Here is a 27963-nt window from a genome sequence, read left to right as displayed (position 1 = left end):
TTATGCTGCGGATCAATTTTGGCCAACATACCAGCAATAAAACAGCAAAACCCCGGTATGCTATCACTTCCTTTGCATTTCTTCCAGGGAACGCCCCTCGCGCCCCTAGCCTTCTCCCTGAGGAGATTTAACAAATTATTCCATCGTTTGCCCTCTTGATATTGACAGTTTGGATGAAGATTCTCGAGGCGTAGATCTTTAGCTCAGGAAGCGAGAAATTAACATCTTGTCTGAACAAATTAGTGTTGGGCGATGAACTGAAGAACCTGGACAAATAAGTGATGAACGTTACTTCATTGGAAAGATCTAAGTTCTTTATCGCTCCATAAAAGAGATAAGAGCGGAGCCATGATATTGTCAGCTGCCCATCGACGAGGGATTTGTTCTCGAACGTTTCCAGACACCTTTGCAGTTGATCCTGCGCACTTTTATCCCAGTACTTAAAATCCCTGTCGTTCAGCACAACCATCACACTTGGACCATATTGTGAGAAATACTCGTCTTCGTCATCATAGTAACGGCCGTGACACAAGTCGTCAGAGGCCAAACAGCCGTAGACGCTGGTGGCCAGATAGCCAGGGTGGAGTAGGACCACACACACTTGACCCAACCCTTGGTCAGGAACGGGCCGTAGAACTTTGCGGGGGGGTTAAGAGTGAGCCGTGAGCTGATGAGCCGTTGTGCACAGTGGTTTTCTGTTTTTGTTCAATAAGGTAACGGAGAGGCATGGGGACGCCCAGCGGAGTCGTCTATAGAAAGCGCCTGCCCTACACGCTCACACACACACACACACACACACACACACACACACACACACACACACACACACACACACACACACACACACACACACACACACACACACACACACACACATACATCTGCAAGATGAATCCTTTCCAAAAATGTGTTTGGTTTCATTGTACAATAAATTAAAACAAAATCTGATTGTATTCAATTTCGATTGTGAGTTGTCTTGGAATCCACACTAGGCACCCCACTGCAATGGCAGGGTTGTATTCTTTTTAATTTGTTGTAGAACAAAACCAAATTATAAAATATAATAATAATAATAATAATAATAATAATAATAATAATAAATATAGCTCCAGGCAGCAATACACAGGGTTCAGTTTAGTCGTGTTAGATATGTATTACGGTTCTCTGGATTCTGTGCAATGTAGCACGAGTTACAGTTTTTCAATTTTTACGAGATGAACCGTGGATTTATACAGCATTGGTTCATGATGTCACAAAGTGACTGTGTTCTCAATATAACGCCAATGTTTAAATTTCAATTTTCAGTGAATTTGCAAAATGTACTGTAAAGTGCCTACGGATGTATGTCGGTAACATGTATGAAACGCTCACATTCCAACGAGACCTAGACCAATGATCATAAGTTAACACTTATATTAAAAGTTTTCTCATTTGAGTTTTTTTCACAGTATTATTCATTAGCATTTTTTATTTTTGAATATTGAGACTGACCTGGAGTACTAGATTTTTGGCTAATTGTTTTTTTATTGTCTTAGACATTCGGCTATTTTTCAGCATTTGAAACAATAACAAAAACAAACTTTGTAATTAATTTAGTTTTGATAAGTACTTTATTGTTTTTGTCTTTATTTATTTTTTCTGTTTAGAATCTACAGTTAGAAATTTCAGTTTAATAGATTACTTGTCTATATTGTAATGCTGAAAACATTTATGGCACTTCAACATTAATTTGGTATTACAATAATTATGGAAGAAGTTGTCAATACTTAACACCTTTTGCCTTTTCATTTAAGTTTGCCTTGTTTAACTGTAGGAAACTGTTTATACATTAAGTTTCTTTGAAACAACTGTTTATTTTTTACTTTAAACCAAACCTTGTCATTATTATACAATTATTATTATACATTATACTTACCTTGTCTGTGTGAGTACATGTGGAGTCTCAGTGAGGTAAGGTTTGATCTCTTGCCTGTCAATTATGACGTATTTACGCAGGTTTATGTATTTACTTCCTTTTTAAAATTGTATTTTTTTAATCCGTGCTGTCACCATGCTGGGCATACAACACAGAGTATTTGTTCTATTGCATCTCGGACAGAGTTAGTCTGCAAGTGGAGTTTAACTTCTCAACCTGCAATGCAACTCTATACTCATTCTTTAATTATCAGCAACTGCTCCAATAACAATAACTGTCCTGTGGACGACCTGTGGGATGACAAGAACACAGTTTTTTGCTACACAGAACAACTAACCATCATTAGTACTCCAAGAGGGAGAATCACCACGGGTGAGACCAATAAACATAGAACCAACAAATAAACATAAAATCAAACAACATGTACATGGAAAAACATAAACATTGAGACATCAGACAACAACATCTATCAACAAAACAGTAAATTAAGTCCAGGAAAACTGGGTTAGGGTTAGGGTTAGGTCAATGTGGCACGTGGCCTCTTCCTGTTATATTTACAGCAGTAAATGAGGGAGTAAAGGAGGGGGTGTAACCAGGAGGGTGTTTCGGGGTGTGTTCAATGCAGGTGCTGGTGGTGTGTGTGTGCCTGTGATGAGTCCGCCTGTATGTGTGTGTGTGACCGACACCCCACCAGACCCGTCCGCCCATCCGGTGAGCTGGCATTCCCCTATGCCCACCAATGGCCTGCGCAAAGGTGAATATACCACCACCGGCGAGATGCCTCACCCCGGCCACAAGCCCCGATCGCCCACCCATGTAGCCAAGGTGCTTGGCGCAGGACACCTGGATGTCAGCCCCCCCACCGACACTCATAGACAGCCAGATATGTGGGCCCTCCACCAACCCCGGCAGCCGGGGCATCCACCTCAGAGAATCTAAGCAGCTGGGGCAAGGCTGACAGCTGCCTTCCACACCTCACCCCACACCCATTACGGCGAGCAGTCTCCAAGGGGCCCTGGAAAGCACCTGGCGGCGCTCTGTGCCACCCTGCCGGGTCGCAGGCCAGAAACCACCCGGCACCATTGTTTTTAATCATGGCCATGAGACCCTGAGAACTTCATGACAGATATGTATTTGAAGCTGTAAGGGCAGGAAATTAATCAACATGTTCCTCCAACCATCTGCTCATCTGCAAAACAAAGCAGGATAATAATGAGTACACTTGCAATCTCTCAGTAGCAACTATACTTCATCTTTTTGGAGCCTAAGAATATCGGGATATGCAGGGCTTGACTGGGACAAAAAAATTGCCCTGTATTTTTGGCTTGAATGGCCCACTACAATCGGTCGGACACCACCCACCAGTACACCATCCTTGCGGTCCTCTTAAATATGCATACCTACTATACGATTCCCAAACCACTAGTCGTAAGTGCCGTGAACAAGTGTACCAGTGAAAGTGGACCAGTGTACTCACTTGTTCTTGACTTGACTGGTGCTCTTGACTTGACTGGTGATCAGAGGTGGGTGTAGAGTACACAATCTTCATACTTAAGTAGAAGTACAAGTAACTGTCAAGTAAAAAAATCCGTTAGAAGTTGAAGTATCATTACAAATTATTTAAAAACATTTAAGTATACAAGTAAGTCAATGTTGCCTGTAAACTATCAAAACCGCTTTGATGTTTTGGTAGCTGAGTTCTGATTGCTCAGACCACATTTGGAACTGGTCTTAATCACATGTGTACTGAGATCTGATTGCTCAGACCACATTCGGAGGTGGTCTGGGCCACACCTGGCCACATTCCTTTAGCAGTGTAAATGTGACTATGTCCTGGGCTACATATAAGGACTGCTTAATCAACTGACATCCTCTGCGTAAGCGGAAGTACTGTGGCGATCTGAGCCATTAAGAGCGCATGCCCCCTACATCACAGAAAGAGACACCCCATGCGGAAGTAAGAGGGCATTCAAAAAGCCGTTTGGAAAGTACTGCCGAGTGGACAAACTACACAGGGAAGTGGCCAGACTATCCGAAGAGTTCATCGCTAGTCGGGCTACCCCTGGCAGCGTGATAAGTCCACTACATTGGACTGTCGTCCCTCAATACCAACCAGGATCCAATGGGTCTTTACTTGGCACACCATCCACCTGGTTACACCCTCAGTCATTACCCGGATCATTCCTTCCTGAGCCGTAAATTCCTGGGAACCAACCACCTTGCCTGGATCCTCGAGCAGGAGGTACCTCCGGAGCCCAAGAGTACATTACTATGGGGAATTGTTGATGACACCAAAGTCTCATTGGAACAGAAAAGTCTTCGGTATACTGACACAGACTATAAAAACTGAGAAAATTTACTCTGAGCTTGGGGTAAACAGGACATTCTATGCCATTAGAATTTTTGCACTGTATATCATACACTGGGGGGCGATTTAAGTTGGCTGTGCTGTGTTTTTTGCTTGCCTGTTCATGCACGTTATCTTGTGTGTAACTGATTGTTAAGAGTTGGAACCTATTTAATAGACTCTGAGTGACACGCCCACTTAAACGTCCGTTACCGCGATAGTGTGTACCCATCACGCGCTAATGCCGTGATATTAAAGTCTGGTCGGGAAATTGAGTCTTCCTGTTACAGATGTGCAGGATCTATTATTAAATAATAAATCCTGCACTTTTGTATTTACACAAGAACATCCAGTTTTTACTAAATTAAGTCCTTTAGCAACAGAAAGCAGGGAGACATGCTTGATGTGGCACAGGGCACATGGGTTTTTTGTTTTTCTTATTCCATAATGCAGTGATGCAGTGATAACTCATTTGTGGTTAAAAATTTTGATTCATACGAGTAGAAAACAAAAATAAGATATAAGATATTATATAAGATATATAAGATAAAGATATTTTCATAGTCTGCTGGCACTGAGCTCAAACACTCTGAAATGAAAGTAACAGTGGAGCATGCAGAGACTGAGGGTAAATTTCAGATCCAGTCTTCTTCATCAACACATGCATCTGGCATATCGTTGTACTAACGGACAGTCGTTACTGGAAAAGCCAACTTTAAGCACCTCATTGGAATTATCAATGTATATCCAATCATATTGACTGCTTACAAACACATCTTATTTCATCTATTGGAGCATAGCTATACCTACAGTTTTGTAATATATTGTAAGTATAATTAGAATATAATTAGATTATGTTCTTAAAAAACAATGAAATAAAATTGTCCTTTTCCTTGACTGCTGCTTCTCTGTATTTAAACTTAAGATGTTTATTGGAGACAACAGAAGAGTTTCTGAGACGTGTTCTATTACCGTCATCAAATAAATATCATTATCAATCACACGTCGTTGTGTTGATTGGGAATAAATGACCTGAAGGAGATGAACAGTGAACAAGCATGCAAGAAAAAAAGATCTGCAGACTTTTTGCTGAAATTCGAGATTGAAACTTTAATACACATATTAACAAAATCAAAGATTTTTTAAAGCTTCCCATTATTAAAAAAATAAAAAAATTGTCATTGTGTAATATCCTTGTGTAAATCAGTATTTAAAAAATATACTGTATATAATTGTGCAGTATGACATATGTAACTGATACGATGAACGATAAAGTTGATGTTAAACCCACCTTCAAATTACCACCACATATATATTTAATTAAATGAAAAAACATAAATGAATTTACCCATAGTTGTGTTAAATGAAACATAAAACATAAACATCAATTTAAAACAGAACCTCTAAAAATAAAACTATTCAACTACAACTGCCTCTGAGGGAATTATTGTGCATCATTTATTTCATTACCAAACCATAAAATCAGGCTAAATGCAAAATACACATGTAAAGGGTTCATTATCTCATTAGGCCAGAACTTCTTTTGTTGTTGAATTTACAAAAAAATATACTCAGATAGTTTTGATTAGTTTTAGAATACAATATGTGAAGAATGTTACGCATTGCACGCATACAAATGCTGCATTCGAGAGTTCTAGAATCTTGTGGCGGCAGCATTTGTGTCTTGTGTTGAGACTTGTTTGATGTCACTGGAGTTTTGATCATCAGCACCCTCATTCAGGATGACTACCAGGGTTGAAATGGTCGCATTGGGGTCTAACAGTTTGACCAGAGGCACGTTCACACTTCGCTCCTGAAAGATGAGATTCTGCAGAGTCATGGCCTGCATGGAGTCTATGCCCAGAGAAGAAAGAGACAATTCATCACTCAGCTCGCTCTTTTCGAGGCCCATAGTGTTGCAGAGAAGAGACTTGACATAATCGTTTGGCGAAATATTGGACTTGGTGTCTAGTGTCGTTGTCAGTGAATCCACCTCATTGGATTTTTCTAACAATTCCTTTGTCAGCGCAGTAAAGCGCATGGTTAATGCTTTATTTTGTGATAGGATGTTGTTGCGCATGTTTTTGAAATGAAACCGACACACCGCTTGCTGAGGTCTGTTGAGAATGAGACACTGTTCCAAACTCTTGTGCACCTCAGTCACCTCCATCACCATTAGCCCTCTGGCCTCCAGAAATCTTTGAAAGTGCTCTTTGTTCAAAAGAAGGCCAAGGTTCATTGCCCCCCAGTTGATGGACTGACCGGGGAGTCCGTGCTTGCGTCTGTATTGACAGAATGTGTCCAGGAAAGTGTTGGCTGCTGCATAGTTTGTTTGTGCCGCGTTCCCCACAAAAGCAGCGATGGAGGAGTAGCACACAAAGTAATCCAACTGGCAGCAAAGTGTTGCATGGTGCAGATTCAGAACACCCATCACTTTAGGCTTGAGAACCTTTTCAAAGAGAGATCTGTCCAGAGTTTCAATGAGCCCATCATGAAGGACCACTGCACTGTGAAACACTCCTTTGATTGGACAGCTGGGAAATCTCTGGCAAATAGCACTGACAGACTTTTGCACATGTTCTGTTACAGACACGTCACACTCCATGGTAGTGATGCATACCCCATGCTCTTTCTCAACACTGTGTATCGCTCTCTGCATCTCTGGCTTGGGTTTGCTCCTGGACCATATCACAACATGTCCTCCTCCACTTTTGGAGATGAACTTGACTGTTTCAAAGCCCAGGCCAGATAGGCCGCCCGTCACAATGTACACAGCTCTCTTTCTGAAAAGCTCTTTTTTTGGAGACAGAACTGGAATCTCAGACAGTGCACTCTTGAGATCTTTGCCATTCAGGCCTAAGGTCACAACAGGGAGGGTCCCTACGTTGAAGTACGATGCTGCTGTCTTTGTGGGAGGGACAATGTTATTTTTGAAAGTCTCTCTCTGAAAGGTGAAACTCTCCAGAGCAAATGACTTCCTGTTCAAATTCATGGCCTTCAGCCAACGATAAATATGTGGCCTTTGTCCACTCAGAGATCCCCTTTGCAGAACCGTTGACATCTGTAAAATTTGCACTTGAACACTGTCCTTGACACTTTGAAAGGCTTCTTGAGCAAGCAAACACTGAGATTGAGATTCGGCGATGATGACAATATTTCGTACCCCGGGAATGTTGCCACATTTAATGATCACAGACTCGTCAAATGGAGGCAGAATGACAAACGCTTCCACCTGGTGAACAGCTACAAAACGTCCAATGCACTGTGGCTCTACAATGACTTTCCAGCCTGATTTGTAAGAGGTGTGGGCCAAGACTTTCATTAGGGCCGAGTCTGAGACAACGGATATGATCCCAAGATGATGTTTGGCTTTGGGCAAGGCTCTGTGCAGGATCTCCCAAGCAAGCACAAAGTATGAAACACAGGGTGTCTCCTTGAGGAATGGGAACCTGTTTGTGCTATAGCACACTTCCTCTGGTACTACAACCTTGGTGGCCGCAACAACAGGGTAACAGCAAACAACATGATCGCCAACTTTCCGTTTTTTTACATTCTTCCCAACAGCTGTTACAGTACCACTGAGATCCAGAGCAAGAAGCTTGTGGTTCTGAGATGTGTGCTCGTTCCAGTAGATTGTCTGGCCAAATTTGACATGTGAATCGCTGACTGGAAAATAATCAGAGGAATGAACACATATCTTACTGAGTTGAATTTCCACCGATGTCCCACTGATTGGCTGGTCCTCCACAACATAGGGAATGGCATGTAGCTTAGTTACTTCATATGCATCATCTGTGTGAAGGATACAAGGCTCGGACCATGATGGGCCGAATTTCCCCTCCGAACTCTCAATCATTTGAGTAGGAGTGCGCACAATTGAGGGCTTCAAAATCAAACCATCTTCTATGACCAATTCTGGGTAACGACTACAAGGCAATGATTTTAACACCTGAGACAGAGCTGCAATGTCCTCCCCAGAGGTAGAACTTATATCAATCAGCTGAAAGTTAAGGTTTGGTAACTCTGCAGAAAGTGATCTTGTCATTCCATAGAGAGAAAAGCCTGCACTCACACGGTCCACCGTGATCTCAGCTGAGCGGTAGGTTACAGCTCTGATAGAGTTTGGATAATTTAAAACCTTTAGTTCAAGGACTATTTGACGGTAAATCTCACAGCAGCTCACCAGATTCTGCAGGACATCATCTGCTGCCAATGTTGTCAGGTCTTCGTTACCCCAAAGAAACAAGACATCATCAAAGTTTTTTGCAATATCTTTGATGTTTAGTTTCGCCAACAGAGTTGGGAATCCATAGATCACGAGATCCTTTGCATGCGTAGTGGAAATGTATATAGATGTGTCGTCAAGATATTTTTTCATGGCTGTGGATATTCCTAAATGGTCACAGAAGACAAGAGCCCTTGGAGGGTTGGAGAATGTGATTTCCTCAGAGATTACATGGTAGTCATTGTGGTAAAAGTACTCCTCAACCACATGGGAAGCACTGCCAAGGAATTTGACCAACACATGTTCGAGCTCTGCCAACACACAGCCCTGCTTATCGGTGAAGCAGCCACACACTTCAAAGTGATCAGTACCAACAGCCACTGTTCTTAGATAGACAACCATCTCGTGTTGGAGGGGTTCGAAAACTGTAAGTTTGCCTATTTTGGCAGGAAATCCTGGTCTGCCAGCAAATGCATGTGCCACGGTAACTGGGAGAAGCTGCATCAGGTAATCGAGTATAACTGGATGAATGTGATAGTCATGCAACTGAGACCGCAATTCTTCTGGAACTGTGACAAGTGAGAAAGCCTCCATCAGCTCTTGGCCGTAATGTACATCCCCTTTATTTTGGAAGACATCCCCATACTGAAAACCACCCTCAAAAAGTTTTTCGTAGAATTCTTCAAAACTTACTACAGATTTGCCTCTTTTGTAGATGGAGCTTAAGGAAATGCGTGGCTGCTCGTTTACTTTCCCCTGCTTGGCAACTACTGTGCCTGATGCATAGACTGCTGATGAAGAGAACACTTTGAAACCTGCTTCATTCCCAGTTTGTTCTAGTTGCACTTTCATCTCTGGTGCATTCTGGGTTAGAACAAATGGGCTTTGAAAGTTGACGCTGAGCTGAAGTGAATTAAGAGGAACTCTTGGATTGGCACTCGCCATGAAAGCAGCCAAACCCAACTCAGCATAGAAAGCACCCGGGATGATTGGGATGCCATTGTGCTTATGCTCTTTAAGGTAGAAGGATGAGTCAGATAATAGATCACAAGTAAAAACATTGCTTTCACTGCCAGTTTGAGAGAGGATGGGGTGACTACTTGCTGTGTTTTTCTGTGATGCCCCAATGATTACATCCCTCTTAGAGCAATCAAACTGGTACCTCGGAAAAGACAATGGGTTCATCTCGCACCCGTCGTAGTACTGCTTCCAATCTACGTGAACTCCTGCTTCAAAAAGCTTTGATACCACAGCAAGCATTGTTTCATGATCTTTCTCTGGCTGGACAGAGGCCAAAACAGGGGTGTTATTTCCCAGAGTTTCCATGATGTTCCTTTGCAAAGCCCTCCTTGGGCCAATCTCAACAAACACTACATTCTTCTTCCCTTTAGTTGCTGCACTCAATGCCTGCTCGAAAGAAACTGGCTCGCGGATGTTTCTTGCCCAGTATTCTCCTGTGATAAAATCTGGATCCTCAACCTCCTTGCCTGTCACTGTAGAAAACAACTCTGTGTCTCGATCATTCACCCCTAATGATCCAATACTCTCACTGATGTCGGACAGAATTGGGTCCATCATGTGGCTGTGGTAGGCAGCAGGCACATCCAGTACACGGAGGAATAGATTCGGACCCTTGACTGAGAATTTAAGCTCATTGTGAAGTCTTGCTATTGCATCTGCATCCCCTGACAGGGTGCAGGACTGGGGGCTGTTGAAAGCAGCAATGCAAATCTTGTTGTTGTAAGGAGTGAGGAACTTGACTACATCAGACACAGCCATGTTACTAATTACCAGCATCTTCCCTCCAGTGACCTGACATTGGAGAGCGCTGCGGTAGTAGATGACCTTGATCGCATCCTCCAGAGACAATAGGCCAGAACAGTGAGCAGCAGCAACCTCGCCAACAGAGTGTCCAAGGATGGCGTCTGGCTTCACACCCCAGTGTTTGAGGAGTGTGGCGATGCCGACCTGAATGGCAAAGAGAAGGGGCTGCACAACATCTGGCTTTTCAAAGTCACTCCTTTCGATCTCACTCTCAAGGCTGTTCAATATGTCCAACGTGCTGAAACTTTGGAAATATTTCCCAATCTCTTTGACTTTTTCTCTGAACACAGGCTCTCGTTTTAAGAGCTGCTTGCACATGCCATGGTACGTGACACCGTTGCCACAGAAGACAAACACCAACCTTGCATCTGAATAGGAAGGTGCAACGGTTTTGCTCAAGGCCGCTTTGAGCTGATCTTTGAGATCACCTAAAGAGGACACCAGAAAGGCCTTTCTGTATTTATGCTTCAGGTGGCTTCTTCTGCATGCGGCTGTAAACACGAGAGAATCAAGGTCAACCCTGTTGTCAGCATCTACCTGTTTGATGGTGTCTTCTAGCATCGAGTTGAGTGATTTCGGTGACTTTGCTGAGATGACAAAAAACTTGCCTGATTTCCCCTCGCAGTTTCGAGGCAAGTGCGACCGTTTGTGTTGTTTGACAATAGCGTGCGCATTTGTTCCTCCAAATCCGAAATTGTTAACTCCGGCTATCCTTTCCCCAGAGTTCCTCCACTTCTGTGCCTCAGAGGGAACTTTGATATTCAGAGCCTTTGCATCTACACTGGCACTGTCTTCAGAGTAGAACACTGTAGGAACGATGGTTTCATGCTTCATCATGAGCAGTATTTTAATGAGTCCTGCCACTCCAGCCGCAGACTCAGTGTGTCCGATGTTGCTCTTCACGGAGCCGATACATAGTGTGTCAGACCCCGAGGGCCTGGCTTTGGCGATGATGTTTGAGATGCTGCCTGCCTCCGTCGGGTCTCCAGCCGGAGTTCCAGTTCCATGCGCCTCGATGTACTGGACGTTGGCAATGTCCGACTCAGAGTAGATCCTCCTCAGGAGTTCCTCTTGTTGACTCATCGAGGGTTTAGTGATAGGAGTGACCGAGCGGCCATCTTGGTTGACTGCCGTTTTGCTGATGACACCCCATACATTGTCACGGTCCTGTAAAGCCTGTTTAAAATACAACAGTTTCACAACTTATTTCTTTTCTACATTTATCAAAATTGTTAAATACCTGAATGAACTGAATCATGCTGTAATTATAGCTCATAGCACAAGCATTACTTTAGTAAGATCAACAATAGATTCTAAAACCCATTACCAAAACCAATTGTAATTTCAGAACATAGAAATGATTACCTATCACTGATACAAAAGCATCTTTATTGATTGATGTGATTAAATTTTAAATCAGAAACTAATGTTATAGTAGTAACATGACCTTGAATGGAATGCACTGCTGTAAACGAGAGTATTAGATTTGGGGAAGAAGTAGGAAGTGGTCTATTAAATAGAAAAAGCTAGCTGGCACTTTCCTTCACCTATCCTGACCTTTTTCAGAGGCTTGACTAGGACGACGCCGCATCCCTCTCCTCTGCCGTAGCCGTCGGCTCGGCGGGAGAAAGGTTTGCTGGTTCCTTCAGGTGAGATCATTTTGGCTTTGCTGAGGGCAACAAAGACCATGGGCTGAAAGATGGAGTTGACGCCGCCGCATAACGCCATCTCACAGTCCCCTGATAAGATAGAGCAAATATTTGAGTTATGAAAAATATTCAGTAAATATGTAAAGACGCAGTGTATCGAAAGGCAAATGAAAAGAAAGAAATAGAGATGCAACCATTGTCGGAGCAGCTGGTGAAACAGTGAGTGGAGCATTAACCAGTCTAGCCAATAGTTCTCCATCAGAAGGGTCAAGGGCAGCGCTTTCAGGGGGGGTTCTCAATGGCCAAATGTTGTAATAATCCATGAATGATGCCATCATGCAAGTTTTTCATCAACACACTTCATAAAAAGTTGTAATTAAGGACATAAGATAGTGTTTTTCTTCTGTGCACCGTGATTGGCTCAGAGACAGAGGGGGCGGGACATCCATTGACACTTGCTCTAAGTTCTCACTCGCCATTGGTTGAACACCCTCTGACACATGTTTAGCCGTCACATACTTCTTCTAAACAACACAGTGCACGTTTTAACTTTTATCAATCACTGTAGGAATGGATATATATTGTAATAAGTAAGAGAACGTTTAACAAATTATTAATTGTATTACTTTATTACTTACACGACCCACCCTAATTTCAACTGTTGCTTTCAGAGAAGTCTCATTCAGGGGCCTGAGTCCCTTTTGGCTCCCCCATATTTCCAACACTGGTCAGGGGTTCCCAAAATTCTCTTATAATTTTGAGAAGTTGAGAATTACAAAATTAGGAAGACCAAATTAAATGCACAGAGAACAAGCTGCACATCCCATGTCACCCCGATTCTTGCCATGTAGTCGAGCCTGGACATGTAGAACATGCAGATTATGCATTATACCATAACATGCAGACATGTAATGGTATAATGCAACCTTTTCTGCAATGTATATTTTTTTAGTGAAATATAAGGGGTTTGGAATCACCAGCCAGTATTTCTCTGGCAGACTCCGCTGACAACCTGAATTTCTGTTTTTTTTTCCTTTTATTAGTGGTTCTAAGTCGTACTGACCCTGTCTGATGGCCTGGCAGGCGAGGTGCAGCGCCACCAGGGACGAGGAGCACGCACAGTCGATGCACAGTGACGGTCCGGTGAAGTTGAAGGTGTAGGAGATGCGGTTGGCTGCGATGCTCATGGCGAGGCCCGTCCCCGTCCAGTGGTTGATGACGGCGGGGTGCATGTGGGCGGCACACTGCTCGAAATCCCTGTTCATCAGACCTGAGTCGGAACCAGAACCAGAACCAGAATCAGAATCAACCCTCAAAGCAGAGGCATACTTTACAAGAAGAAAGGCGAAAGAACCACCGGAGACCATGTCCCAGAACACCGTGGTCAGAAGACTCAATAAGAACTCTGTTTACATCTCTGAACACAAATAGCCAAATATTAAAAAAAATATACAGAATATACAAAATACGATTCTATGCACAGGATAATTTATTGATATGGGTATATTGGGTTTAAATTATAAATCATTACTACATGGAGTGTAGTACATGGAGTGTATGTTGTTATTTAAATATATTACACGAATGGCGGTCAAACACATTGATTCACAAACACAGTTTATAATTTCTCAGTTTCCCATTATAGTGTTGTGTTATTATCTACAGTGTTATTTAACATTAATGTAAGCGTCTGAATACATACTGTATGTCCAATGTCCAGCGTATGCCCAGACAATATCTAGTCTCACAATTCATCACCACATTTTCTCACCAATGAACACTCCGGTGCTGGTGCCGCTGGCCTCCTCCAGGGGTATCCCAGCATCCTCCAGGGCTCGGTACACGCACTGGAGCAGCTGCTTCTGCTGCGGGTCCATCTGGTCTGCCTCGCTGTCGCTGATCCCGAAAAACCTGTGGTCAAACTCATTGAACCTGCGGGAGAAACCAGGGGGGGGAAGGGTGAGGTCAGCTTCCATTTTGATATTCCAGCTATCTGCACCTTCTATGGAGACATGCACACATTTACAATTTACACATTTTGATATTAAAGTGGTCATCCTTAAGATTATTTGGATTCAAATTTTTTACATTTTGTTAATTATTTAGCTGAAATTTCATAACAAACAAATATTCACAGTATTGGAGTAATGTATGTGCTCAGCTGTGTTTCCATGGTTGGTGGCGGGGTCCGCCATAAGGACAAGGCAAGTTTTGAATGGGGATCCTGATTAATTTATCCTTTATTATAGATCATAAAAACGATGAAGATTTAAAACAAAAAAACTAAAATTAAGCAACAAAGCGCACCCCTGGACGAGCGCGGCCTTGGCGGTGCGCGACTTCCCCGTCTTGCTGTCGTCAGCATCGTACCAGCTGGACAGGTCAAACCTCTCGCTGGGAATGGGAACAGAGCAGTTCCTTCCTTCCACAAGAACTTTCCAGAAGTTTTCCAGCCCCTCTCCTGTTTGTGGGGACACACAAAATGAGTATATACACTGAGAAAGCCACAACATTAAAACCACTGCCAGGTAAAATGAATAACGTTGATCATGTGGTTCCAATGGCACCTTTTAAGTGGTGGGATATATTATTGTTATATATATATATTGTTATATATTATTATTATATATATACTGTTATATATTATTATTATTATATACTGTTTTATATATATATATATATACTGTTATATATTATTATTATTTAGTGTCATAGTGTTATATATAGTGTTATATATATATATATATATGTATATATATATATATATATGTATATATACTGTTATATGCTATTATGAAATATATACTTTTATATATTATTATTATTTGAGGCAGCAAGTGAAGAGTCAGTTGTTGAAGTTGATGTTGAAGCAGCGTAAGGATCTGAGCCACTTTGACAAGGAGCACATTGTGATGCTGGACGACTGGGTCAGAGCATCTCCACAAGCACAGCTCTTGTGGGCTGTTCCCGCTATGCAGTGGTTACTACCGACCAAAAGTGCTCCGAGGAAGGACGACCGGTGAACCGGCGACAGGGACGTGGGGCTCAAGGCTCATTGTGGGGAGCCAGGTCCAGCCCGTCTGGTTGGATCCCACAGAAGAACTACTGCAGCACAAAGTGGTGAAACAGTGAACGGTGCTATGATAGAAAGGTGTAGAACACACAGTGCATGGCAGCTTGCTGCGTATGGGAGCGCTCACAGTGTCCATGCTGACCCCTGTCCACCCCTGAAAGCACCTACAATGGACACAGGAGCGTCACAACTGGACCAGGGAGCAATGGAAGAAGGTGGAGGTCTGATGAATCACGTTTCTTCTACATCATGTGGATGGGCGGGGTTAGGGTCCGTTCCGGCGGAGCGTTTGTGGGATGTGCTGGAACAACAAGCCTGATCCGTGGGGGCACCACCTCCAACTTCCAGGACTTAAAGGATCTGCTGCCAACGTCTTGGTGCCAGATACCACAGGACACCTTCAGAGTCTGGTGGAGTCCATGCCTCCACCTCACAGCTGTTTTGGGGCCATGAGGGGGAGCTCCACAGTATTAGTGTTAATAGTGGTGTTTTTAATGTTGTTGCTGATCAGTGTACATTATATATATGATTATCTGGAAGAGGTGTTTGTCGTGGTCAGGATTGGTGAGTTTCTCTAAAGACAATTATCATAAACCAATTAAATATAAAAATATAATATACAGACATGAATTAAAAATATATTACATTTAAACACAAAACAAATACTTCAAAGTGTGATTCTATGCACAGAACAAATAATTGCTATTACATTATAGGAATATAGGGTGTTGTAATATATACAATATATCACTTTGGTGTGTGTGTGTGTGTGTGTGTGTGTGTGTGTGTGTGTGTGTGTGTGTGTGTGTGTGTGTGTGTGTGTGTGTGTGTGTGTGTGTGTGTGTGTGTGTGTGTGTGTGTGTGTGTGTGTGTGTGTGTGTGTGTGTGTGTGTGAGTCAGCAGACTAGTACAGAGGTATCCACCTGATGCAGGACGTTAAACGGGGGAATAAACTTTATTTTGTCCGTTGTCTCTTGCTCTGTCAAGGTGTCTTCCTGTTTTGCATCAGACACTCGTAACAAGAAGTAAAAATAAAGAAAAATCCAATATATATATTTTGATGAGTGAAATCAGATGTTTAAATGTTACAAAGTTTAATCAGAATATAAAAAAAAACAAAGGAAAACCCCCCAAAAAATGTAATTAAAAGGACTTGCTTGTTATAACCACAGTTAAGTAGTGATTGATCATATAACAATAAATGATATATATAATATAAAACTTTACAATAATTCCGCATCTGCCAGGTAAAAAAACCCTCCAGAATCATAGTAAGCTAAACGTACTACTGCTTTATCACATTTTTCACACATATCGTCCTCATCATATTTTTTTATATACTTTTAAAAATATTTATTTAAATTGATTTACCCCCTGGAAAATTGCATCCGATGCCCACTACAGCAATGCCGTCTTCAGTGTCCTCCATGCCCACTGCGCATCACTGTGAGGTCCAGTTTATGAATTTATTTAAAAAAAAAAAGTATTTATAACAAAAGAAATTAATGCACTTTTTAACATGAATGTTTAGCCTGTGGAAAGGCCCACGACGCTGGTCTTGGTCAGGGTAGGCTATGAGCTGGTGTCTGGTGGCAACGGAGTTTTATTTCTTTTGTTTATTAAACATTAATGATTGACTATGGTCTACTGTAAAGATGATTTAAAAAAGTAAATAAATGACGGTACCAATGATAACAGTTTCTCTCGAACAAGATGATAACGAGAGCCACTCCTTAAAAGTAGGTTTTGATTAGATATGATGAGGGAAAAGTAGCTGTTTGGATATGAATATTCTGTAGTCTGTTCTCGCATGTTTTGGGGTACAGACACATTTGCATTATGCTTATTGTATAAAATGTTTTTTTAGAAATGGAAAGACAGTTAGGTGCCTGGCTTCACGTCACAGAAATAAATACAGAAAGATCAAATGAAAGATACGATGGAGTACAGTGGAATGTACCTTTAACTATACTAAAGATATGTCAATAAATATAGTTTACACTTATTAGTTTACAAATTTGACTTGTTTCCATCTAAGAAAACATGCTGATAACATATTTCTAAATATTATTTTCTGATATCAGGTAAAGTAACAGCTTAGAATGGAACATTATAGAGTATAATATAATATAATATAAGTTAATAAACGATAATACAGTATATTATACAATAATATAATTATTTTAATAACTGTAATATAATTTTAGAAAGTAAAGACCGTAGTACAAAGTGATTATTTTGATTACATCTGAACACTTAAATTGTTAATGATTGAATCGTCTAGAAGTGAGTTTTGAAAAGATAGTTATCTGTTCATAGATTCCTAATCCCGAAACACACGACATTCAGAGGTTGGAGCTTGTTGTCTATGTTCCCATGGTTACTAATATGGATTACATTTTAACATCATAAGATAATATCCTGTTTAGTCAGTTATTGATCCAGGAAGAATGGATATTTTTGTGTGAATATTTTACGATGTTTTTTGAACTCCAGAGGTGTCTGTGGCATCTCACATCCACAGCTACCTGTAATATAATGTAAATACATAATGTAATATAATGTAAAAATATAATATAATGTAAATACATAATGTAATATAATGTAAATATATAATGTAATATAATGTAAATATAGAATGTAATATAATGTAAATACATAATGTAATATAATGTCAATATATAAAATAATATAATGTAAATATATAATTAATATAATGTGATACAATGTAAATATATAATGTAATACATACAAAATAATAATTGGTGTGTGGTGATGGTGTGGTTTTTGCAGCCACACCTGTCCTGCATCTAGGTAATGGGTGGATCCAGGATCAGGGTCCCCACACACACTCAGGATAGGAACATGACATGCTCTATCTGCTCCTGGTCTAATTCCAAGTTGCCAACTCTCTACAATAAAGTGGGGTTTACAACGCCCCGTCTTCTGTGTCTCTGTGCCAGAGGTCCCTGAAATGCCTCTTGGAAGGCATGCGGTGAGCAAAACTGTCCGGTGTCCGGCAGAGGACCTGGTGAAGGAGCAGCCACCACGGGTGACCACCTGCAGCTAGCTTCTTCGCCCAGCAGCCACCGCCGGGACCTGCCAGTAGCTCAGCAGCCAGGACACCCCTCAAGCAGCCCCTGCAAAAGCCAAATCTGGCCACGCCTTACAAATATATATATCTTTTTGAATGGGGCGCCACTCTCCACGATAAGCTGGTGTATACAACCCCCCCGTCTTCTGGGTCTCTGTGCCGGAGGGCCCTGACAACACCACCTGGGTGGTGCATGGTAGGTGAAACTGCCACAATAATATAATGTAAATGTTATGAAATATAATGTAAATATAGTATGTAATAAATCTGAAATTATGAGTCCAGAGTAACTGAAATCATATTGAAAGTGGAAATATTTGTACTGTACTTGGTATATTTGTACTTGGTATGTTTGACTATTTCTGTTTGTTGGCTATTTCTGTATATTTGGCAATTTTTTCTTTCTTTTGCTTTTTATTCTACAAACTGATTCTGAATTTGCTTTTAGAGCTGCTCCACCTGCAGATAGATCACAGTTCCACCTGCAGATATTCCATCCAAGTCAGCACCATGTGTTAGATTACATAGATATTCATTATCTTCATGACAGATTACGATGAAGCCTATCAATTCTGCTGCCTTTCATGTTGCCACTTCCTTCTCCATTGGACTGTGGAACTGCTAGTCTGCAGCCAGGATGACTTCATTTCTGCCACCCACTTCGCACTCCAAGTTCTGGCACTCACAGAAAGATATGATGAACTTAACAAACCCCACACTGGGGAAAGTAACTTCTTACAGTCGCTCCAGAGTCCAAGGTCGAGGAACAGAATGATGTATAAAAAATAAAATCAAAATAAAAACTGTATACTCCTTTCTCTTATACATATACTGTATGACCACGATGAATAATCTCACAGAGTAAGTGCACACATGATTGCTATACACACAGGGTGTGTACTAGAGGTCTGTACTCCAAATATAAAATATTGCACTGGAAAGTCGTTGACTGCACAGAGATTGGATTGCACAGGAGACAAGCAGAAATCGCACAGGATAGTTTCACAGTATGAATAGTAAATATGAATGAATTTTGCAATGCATTGCACTGCTGCCTCACAGTAAGAAGGTCCTGGGTTCGATTCCCACCTGGGGCGCTGTTGGCACCGTGCTCCGGTGGGTTATCTCCCAAACAGGAGCCTTTCTGTGTGGAGTTTGCATGTTCTCCAGGTGCTCACATGGGGTTTCCTCCACCTAACATCAGTCAGGACCCCCACCCAAATCATGCACATCAGGGTCTGACCAGTGATGGACACTTGGTACCAGGTCCCCGGGCGTCGTTGAACGCTGCCCACTGCTCCTGGCTGCCCCCCCCCCGGAGGATGGACAAGCCAGGATGGGTCAAATGCAGAGGAGCCATTTCACCAGCACCACCCAAAGCATGTGGTGTGTGTGTGTGTGTGTGTGTGTGTGTGTGTTGTTGTAGTGCGGTGTGTCATGTCATGTCATGATGAATAAAGATTCTTCTTCTATATAACCTGAGATAAATAGTGCAAAGCAGGTGTAATGCTCCTTCTGGTGCATGCTCTTTAAATTTACATTCATACTCAAAATGTATTTCTACATTATCCTCATATTCTGAAACATCCTCCACTTCCGCTTCAATAATATTGAATATTGACACATATTATGTGTCTCACTCTCTTACAATATTAGCTCCAAGGCCCTCTGAGCAGTGAAGCTTTTGTTCATATTGCTGGTGGAGGATTGGAGTTGAAGTGACCTACACACTCTGATGAAGTTTTTTGTCCCATTCGTCCCTCCCCCGATGTGCAGGTGTGAGGGTGCAGCCATAGATAATTCGTAGAATGTTTTGGAGGAACATTGTGCAGGTTCCCACACAAACGGGGTTAAAGAGAGCGGGAAAGTGGGAGCAGACGTCTTCTCGGTGTGTGTGTGTGTGTGTGTGTGTGTGTGTGTGTGTGTGTGTGTGTGTGTGTGTAAGTGAGAGCATGTTTGCATGTTTCTGGGCCGCTTTTGTTCGCTCCTACCATCACCATATCCAATCCCTGGATGTTCACCAGTGTGGTCTGGGTCGTCTTCCTGCAGAAGACCATCTCCTTTGTCTTGCTGGCGTTTATGTGAAGGGGGTTAAGCTCACACCAATGGATGAAGTCCTTGATGACCTCCCTGTGTTGCTTTTCGTTTCCCCCTGATACACATCCAATGATGGCTGTATCATCAGAGAACTTCTGGGGGAGAGCACCATACACTGCGGGGCCCCGTGCTGCAAACCACCACATTAGACACACAGTCATGAAGCCTCACATACTGTCGTCTATCGGTGAGGTAGTCGATGGTCCACGCAACCCAGGTGGCCGTCTACACCCACACCTTCTAGCTTCACCCTGAGCAGTGATTGTATTGAAGGCACTAGAAAAGTTGAATAACATGACCCTCACCCGGGCTCCCAATGTTCTCAAGGTGTGAGAGGGATCTGTGCAGTACATAGATAAGCAAATGATAAGCGAATTGCAGGGGGGTCCAGCTTTGAGCTCACCAGGGGTCTGAGATGGTTTAGTATGATCCCCTCCATGGTCGTTATCAGGTGAGATGTTAAGGCCACTGGTCTGCAGCCGTTGGGCGCCCTAGCTTTTGGTACTGGAACCACATAGGAAGTTTTCCACAGCACTGGAACTCTCTCCAGACTGGGGCTCAGATTTAAATTGTGCAGAACCACCTCGCAGAGAACACCACGACGCTTGCTGCCGTCTCGACCCACATCACCTCCTCCCACACCCCTCACTCGACTGGGCGGGGAGGAGGGACAGGTTGGCTAATCTCCACTCCACTCCTCTCCCCCTGTAATAATACCTTGTTTGAATATCAATAAATCCAATAACTATTATCAATCCTGTTAAAATGTACATTGTTGTTCCAGCTCAGCTTTGTTGGGGAACCGGGCATGCTGCTCTCATCCATCCCAGAGGACATCCCTTCGCTTGTGATCCTGTGTGACATCAACATCCACCTAGACAAACCACAAGCTGCTGACTTACTCACATTGCTGTCCTTGTTCCACCTGAACCTCCTTCACAACCTATAAAAAAATCTGGCGAGGTTTGGTCAATATGTGCCGCTATGGGTATGGGTATGTGTACCTAAAACCGGAGCCAGGGGGCCATGTGCCTTTGCTTTTTTTTTTTTTTTTTTTGAGCACCTGCCCCTCTTAACGTCTCTGCTGGAAGGAAGCATCTGAACCGTCGTACCAACAGGTTGCCGACCTGCTGAACTACTGACTCCGGGCACTTTTAAACGTGGACTCGTGTCACACCCTCGGGTCTTCCAACACTGAAGACATTCTAGAGCAGCTTCTCTCTTTGAGCCACTGAGACTTATGAAGCTTGGTTAACTCCTCCGATCATTTGTTGAAAGAAATCTCACTTTAGAAGAATCAGGTTTTGAACCTGTGACGGCAACGCTGGAAGGTAGCGTGCATGTTGAAAAATGCACATAAAACGCATTTTTACTTCACAAATAACAAATAATCTCTACACGGGAAAGTATGTAAGGTAAATACAAAAACATGAAGCTTGGAGAGCATAACATCTCACTTGGTAGCATGAAAGTAAAAACAAATAAACATCGCTGTGCCAATAACTCCTACAACACGCCCCCCAAGTGACCTATTCAGGACCCTCCGCCACAGAGACACAGAAGACGTGGAGTTGTAAACACCAGTTTATTGTAGAGAGTGGGCAAGCTGGAATTAGACCAGGAGCAGATACAACATGTCATGACAATGGCTCCTCTCCTGAGTGTGTGTGGGGACGGGGGTTTTACCTGCCGCTAGTTAAACCAACCAACGAGCAACAGGTATGCAGCCACTCTGACCCCAATAGACTAGATAAAAGTCAGAAGAGGCCGCTCAAATCAGACCATCCCCACACCACAATCGCAAAATAGATATCTTATCCAAATAATGTTGCCATAGCTTTTACAATGCGTGCATAAACAAATAAAAACGGGGTCAATGGAAGATGTTAAAATCCTGCCTCCCCAAATGAAGTGTTGGGGGAAAAAAAGCTTAAGTGCAGGCAATGTATATAAACGGCCAGTAGGTGACACCAAACTCCATTATTTGAAAGAGAATATTGTGTTTGATTTAGGAGACGGAACAATCCCCTTCCTTTCCTCTTTTATCGCCAGGAACATTGATAAATAAATATAAATCAAGACGCAGGTTCCTTAAACTGATAAGCTCCATCATTACCTGTACCTGTTATAAAGATAAAAATTATATTTATTACAGATACAGATGAAGCTAATCAATTTCTAAGTCAGCCAACAAACCCAATGACATTCCTGTGACAAACTATCATCTGCAACTACTTTGAATACTTCTACTATAATTTGACATATAAATAACATTTTGATAATATTCCAAATACATTTAACAATTGAGAAAATCACTAGGAAACATGATATATGATGCGTGTATTATAACTTCCTTGTTCCTTCCACGAAGTGTTGCTGGAACGTAATCATTGCCGTTGTCCTCACACCATGTGCAGTCCTCATGATGCTGAAGTTAGGTAGTGGCAAACTATCATCTGCAACTACTTTAATACTTCTACTATTCTTTGACATATAAATACAATTTTGATAGTATCCCGGAAAATCACTAGAAAATATTGCAAAATAAAATAAGTTTATGATTATAACTTCCTTGTTCCTTCCAGTTTGTGTTGCTGGAACTGGCTGTAAAGTAATCATTTCCCTTGTCCTCACACCATGTGATTCCGTGCATAAGCTTTATGGTGCCTTCAAATGAGGTGTTCTTTGTCTCCCCGACGGAAACTTCCTTGTGACTTCCAGTGCATTAAAACATAAACGTTTGAAAGTATAAAATGTATTTAGTTAATGTCTAATAACTATTATTCAAAATAACACGGTGTGAGGAAATAACTATGGAAAAGAGAAAATCATGGGGAGTGTGTATGTGGCATGTTTTACAATGGAGCAAGGGAGTTTTTGTAGAGTCTTTGGGTTTCATGAAAGGTGCTTAACAATTAAATATGAAAAAATAGTAATATCACATCACAGTAATATACTCAATCATTTGTTTTTATTTACAGTTGACTTAAATAGTTAATTTACTGTACTGGTGTTACATATCAATGCCATACACTCAATATTTCAAGTGTCAAAATTTATGTCAATGTTTAAAATACATTAAATGCTGTAAAAAAACTATGATCATTGTATATGTTGGATATGCAGAATATGGTTGACAATATTAATTAAATAAAGCAATATTTGAATCATAAAACCAACATTGATGTGAGTGAGTTAAGTGATGACACACACCCTTCCATTTTGTCAGGAATTACATTACAGTACAGTTACAGCATTATGTAACCTTTCGCATTTGCAGAATGAGTTCAATTGCACTTTTTTCCACCGCTGTCGTAGAACTTGGTCCGGTGTCGTAAAATTATTCAGTTTAGCGGGCAAATTTGAACCTCATTGGTGATGTTTCATTCATAGTCTATGTTTCAAATATAATGTACACATAGGTTGCACAGACCCCGCCGCTTGCCGGAGGCTCCGGGGGAGGGACGGGGCCCCCTGCTGCCTGTGTAGGCACCAGATGTTCTCAACCTGGCAGATCGGCTTCCACAAATGATGGAAAAAGGTGGAAAATTATGAAAAACGATGGGAGCCAACATTTTAATGACATCTAACTGGAAAACATGTCCTTCGAATGCCAGAGAACACGTTACATGTGAGTTTCTGGAAAGCCAGTCGTACCACAGCGATTTTTAGTGAAGTCTTTGGAGAAGTCACGGCCATCGTAATCTCCCTCTTGGTTTTCTTTTTGATCTTGGACCTTGCCGCCGCAAACCCCACAGAGAGTGAGGAACACTGGCAGGAACATGATGCCGTGCAGTGCCCCGAAGCAGATCACTAGCGTCATGATCTTGAAGAAGGTTCTGAAGATGTAGCTGACGGACGCAGCCAGGACCACCACCCCGAGGACGGTGGACAGCGCCCCCTGCAGGATGGGATAGCCCAGGCGCACCAGGGCGTCCACGGCCTTGTCGTTGGCCGTCGTCTTCGGGCTGGAGATGAACGCGTACGAGATGTGCGCGGAGAAGTCCACGGAGAAGCCGACGCAAATGACCAGGTTGATCATGGACACGGAGTCCAGGTTGACGTCCCACAGTGCCATGAAACCCGAGACGCCCGCTATGATGGAGGCGATGGCGAAGGTCACCCAGAGGGAACATATCGGGTTGGGAATCAACATGAGCGACACCACTAGCATGATGACCGTGGCCAGAACCAGGTTTTGGATGGTGTTGCTGACAATAACTGCGTACTGGTCAAAGAAAATAAACGCTGGATGGTAAACCCCCAAGGACCGTGGACACAACTCTGACTTGGCCGTCTCCCTGAGCAGATTCAACAAATTCTTTTCATCGTTTGCCGTCTTGATATTGACAGTTTGGATGAAGATTCTCGAGGCGTAGATCTTTAGCTCAGGAAGCGAGAAATTAACATCTTGTCTGAACAAATTAGTGTTGGGCGACGAACTGAAGAAACTGGACAAATTAGTGATGAATGTTACTTCATTGGAAAGATCTAAGTTCTTTATCGCTCCATAAAAGAGATAAGAGCGGAGCCAAGATATTGTCAGCTGCCCATCGACGAGGGATTTGTTCTCGAATTTCAAGTTCTCAAACGTTTCCAGACACCTTTGCAGTTGATCCTGCGCACTTTTATCCCAGTACTTAAAATCCCTGTCATTCAGCACAACCATCACACTTGGACCATATTGTGAGAAATACTCGTCTTCGTCATCATAGTAACGGCCTAGATACGAGTCGTCAGAGGCCAAATTTTTTAGGTCTATGCCCTCCTTCACCTGGAAACACCCGTAGACGCTGGTGGCCAGATAGCCAGCGTAGAGCAGGACCACACACACTTTGACCCAACCCTTGGTCAGGAACGGGCCGTAGAACTTCTCGAAGAAGCTGTTGACCGGCATGGGCTTCTCTGTCCCGGTAACCTGGTCGTAGACACCTCCCACGCAGCACATGGAGTTGAGCTTGGACCTGGACCCCGGTTCCCCGGGTTCCTGGACCTTCTGGCAGGTGAACCAATGCCTGTTGCTTGCCTCCCGTCGGCCGTTCAGCGCCAGGAAGGCCCCGAAAAAGGTGAGGTTATAGAGGAAGCAGAACAGGACGGCCATGCCGGTGTAGGCGCAGAAGGCCCAGACGGAGCGGAACGGTGTCAGGACACCGAGGGCAAAGGCTGCGGCGTCCGTCAGCGTCGTTATGGTGATGGAGACGGCCCCTTCCCTGTAGGCGGCGGCCATGCGTTCCTCCACGGTGTTCTTCACCTTGGTCTGCTGCCAGCATGAGATCATGATGAACATGTCGTCCACACCGATCCCTGTGTGAAGGAAGGAGTTTAGATATAACCTTGTTTTAAAATATATATAATTAAATCTAATGGAGTCTGTTGGAACCGCCATCTTTCATGATCAGTGTATTCTGTTGTTTACATGAAGTCACAATTAAAAAACATGAGGAATTTATAGTCTTGTGTTTGTACATTGTTATATCGTTGTAGAGGTATGCCTTCCTTCTTTGTTAGAAAAATACATTAAAAAAAGGAAAAATGTATTTTAACCATTTTACATGATTTTGAAATAAATTTCATTTGGGATCATGGTTTTTATCAAAAACTAGATCAAATCAAACCTTTAACATCATACATAAAAATGTGACGATTAAATAATTTCAATGCTGTGTATAAGTACCCTTTTTAAACCTGTATGTAAAAAAAATAATAAAAAAAATAAAAAATATATATATACATACTTGCACATTCGAATAATAACAATAAAGGCATAATTAAAATAAACACAAAAATAATAACTGAAAATATAATACAAATAATACTATTATTATTATTATTATTATTATTATTATTAATAATAATAATAATAATAATAATAATAATAATAATAATAATAATAATAATAATAATAATAATGATTATAATAGCTGCCGGCAGCAATGCACAGGGGGTCCAGTTTAGTCATAAGGTACGTATTACAGTTTTCTGGGATCTTCTTCTACAATTTTCTGAGTTAACATTGAACGCTGCATAGTTTTGTTTCCCACTCGTTGGTTCATAACTTTTTTCATTGGTTTCTGAGATTTGTTTGGTCTTTTCACGACTGTGATGACTGAGTGAGTGACTGACTGGCGACGCGACCCAAAGGTCGCTCCGAGTCCGCCCTGTAGACTGTGATGTCGGGTCTAAATGTCCCTCAAGAACGGTGTTTTAACGAGAACGATCCTGGATCATGTAGTGTCGACACAAAGGAAAGGGACGGTTCGTCCAAAGGTTCTTAGAACTTCCTGTGGTGTGAAGACGCCTTCTGTGACCCATTATAGCTCTCGGAGGATTGTAAAACGCAGCAGGGGCTACAGTTTAGAGTTTCCTTTCAACGCAGCATCGACTGAAGTTGTCTGTCTGGGTGTAGCAAACACTATGCAATTCACAAGATGCAAGTTGCTGCTTGGGAATGACTTTCGGGAGACAAAGTTTGGACTTAAATAACTTTGATGTCTTGAGGTGATGATGTCTTAAAGTGCACCACTCCTGAAACCGATGAAATCGCGTCATTGTTTTTTGCTTTTCCAGGAAAATGAGTTTTTCACAAATTTCTGCTTCAAACGTACATTGATATTTATCAAACATGAAGGGCAAGACTTCTGGGTTCTACTGAGACCTAAACCATGTCTGTACGTACTGCAGTAAAAAGGCAAGTATGCAAATTATTAGTGAGGTGTCATGGAATGTGTGGCGTCCCAAGAAAGCCCCCATTGTATAATATAATTACTAACAGACGGTGCCAGGGGTCCCAAGAGAGAGAGCCCATTTCCAGGGGCCCCGGTGATAAGAGAGGTAGAATGTGAACTGTGACCCATAGATTGGAATCAGATGGGCAACATTGTCTCTGGACAAGCATAAAAACACATACCCTAGTTCCATTCAGGAGAGAATATATCTGGCTCCTGTTCTCTCCCAGACAATCCATGGTAAGTCTGGTTTGATGCTGTTCTTACTTGTAATAAACGTAATATTTGAATCAAGTCAGCGCCAGCAGAGAGTCCTTCTTCATCAACACATTGCCGACAACAAAGAAACTACAATAGTCTAATCATAATTATTCCAATCATTGTAAAGATAATATTACAAAAATCTATCATAGAATAAAATACAACTTCTGCCTCACCACGATGATTGTAGATATAAATAAATTTACCCAGAATTAGGAAAGGAGCTGATGCTACTGTCACAGAGAAAGGCATTCCACAGTAAAGCAGGAGACCAAAACTGGACAGAACTGCCATCCCAGCAGAGAGGACCCCGAAAGCAGCAACCCACACCTTGTTCCTCACACAGTCCAGCCTGCAGAAGAGACAAGAACATAGAAGGAATATTCTACATCCCACAAAATGCATTCTCAAAATGAATTATTCTTTAGACACGTTATAAGTATTAAGCGTATCCTGTTCAAATATCAATAATAATTTCCTCTAGCGTTGACACAGCCTCCATGTTTAACACAACTCAAATGTTCATCAACACCAACAATTTAAATAAAATAAAATTCATGAGCAAGATATAATTTATTCCACATACCTCATGCAGGACCAGATGGAGAAGTTAATGGCCAGAGCATAGGTCACTGAAAAGAGTGAAATGACGGAATCAGAGCTCTTTTCAAATTCCTCTTCTCTGGACAGGGACGTGAAACAAGAAACATCAACCTGCAAATAAATGGGAAACATTTCTGGATTTGCATTTCA

At 42.1% G+C, this 27963-nt stretch overlaps 2 protein-coding genes across 2 annotated transcripts in view; both read right to left on the bottom strand.

Moving 5' to 3' along the window:
• Nucleotides 1-5916: 5916 nt before the first annotated feature.
• On the bottom strand, nt 5917-16462 carry LOC307244773 (mycocerosic acid synthase-like; the record flags this gene model as incomplete). The annotated part of the gene is made up of 6 exons (XM_080020077.1): nt 5917-11487; nt 11869-12050; nt 13024-13230; nt 13732-13892; nt 14268-14421; nt 16405-16462. The coding sequence occupies 6 exons, from the start codon at nt 16460-16462 to the stop codon at nt 5917-5919; spliced, it is 6333 nt and encodes a 2110-aa protein (XP_079876203.1).
• Nucleotides 16463-17962: 1500 nt separating this feature from the next.
• LOC307244772 (patched domain-containing protein 3-like) overlaps nt 17963-27963 on the bottom strand; it is a gene marked incomplete at both ends in the record, with an annotated part of 10960 nt that continues 959 nt past the window's right edge. Inside the window, 7 exons of the mRNA XM_080020076.1 lie at nt 17963-18173; nt 18260-18333; nt 20119-20354; nt 22341-22346; nt 23882-25528; nt 27417-27562; nt 27797-27924. Coding sequence (XP_079876202.1) covers nt 17963-18173; nt 18260-18333; nt 20119-20354; nt 22341-22346; nt 23882-25528; nt 27417-27562; nt 27797-27924 — 2448 coding nt within the window. The remainder of the gene's footprint in view (nt 18174-18259; nt 18334-20118; nt 20355-22340; nt 22347-23881; nt 25529-27416; nt 27563-27796; nt 27925-27963) is intronic.

This window comes from Zeus faber (genome assembly GCF_960531495.2).
Source record: "Zeus faber genome assembly, chromosome: 19".
Taxonomy (NCBI): Eukaryota; Metazoa; Chordata; class Actinopteri; order Zeiformes; family Zeidae; genus Zeus; species Zeus faber.
Note: the sequence above shows the minus strand (reverse complement) of the source record. Positions and strands in the feature narration are given on the sequence as shown.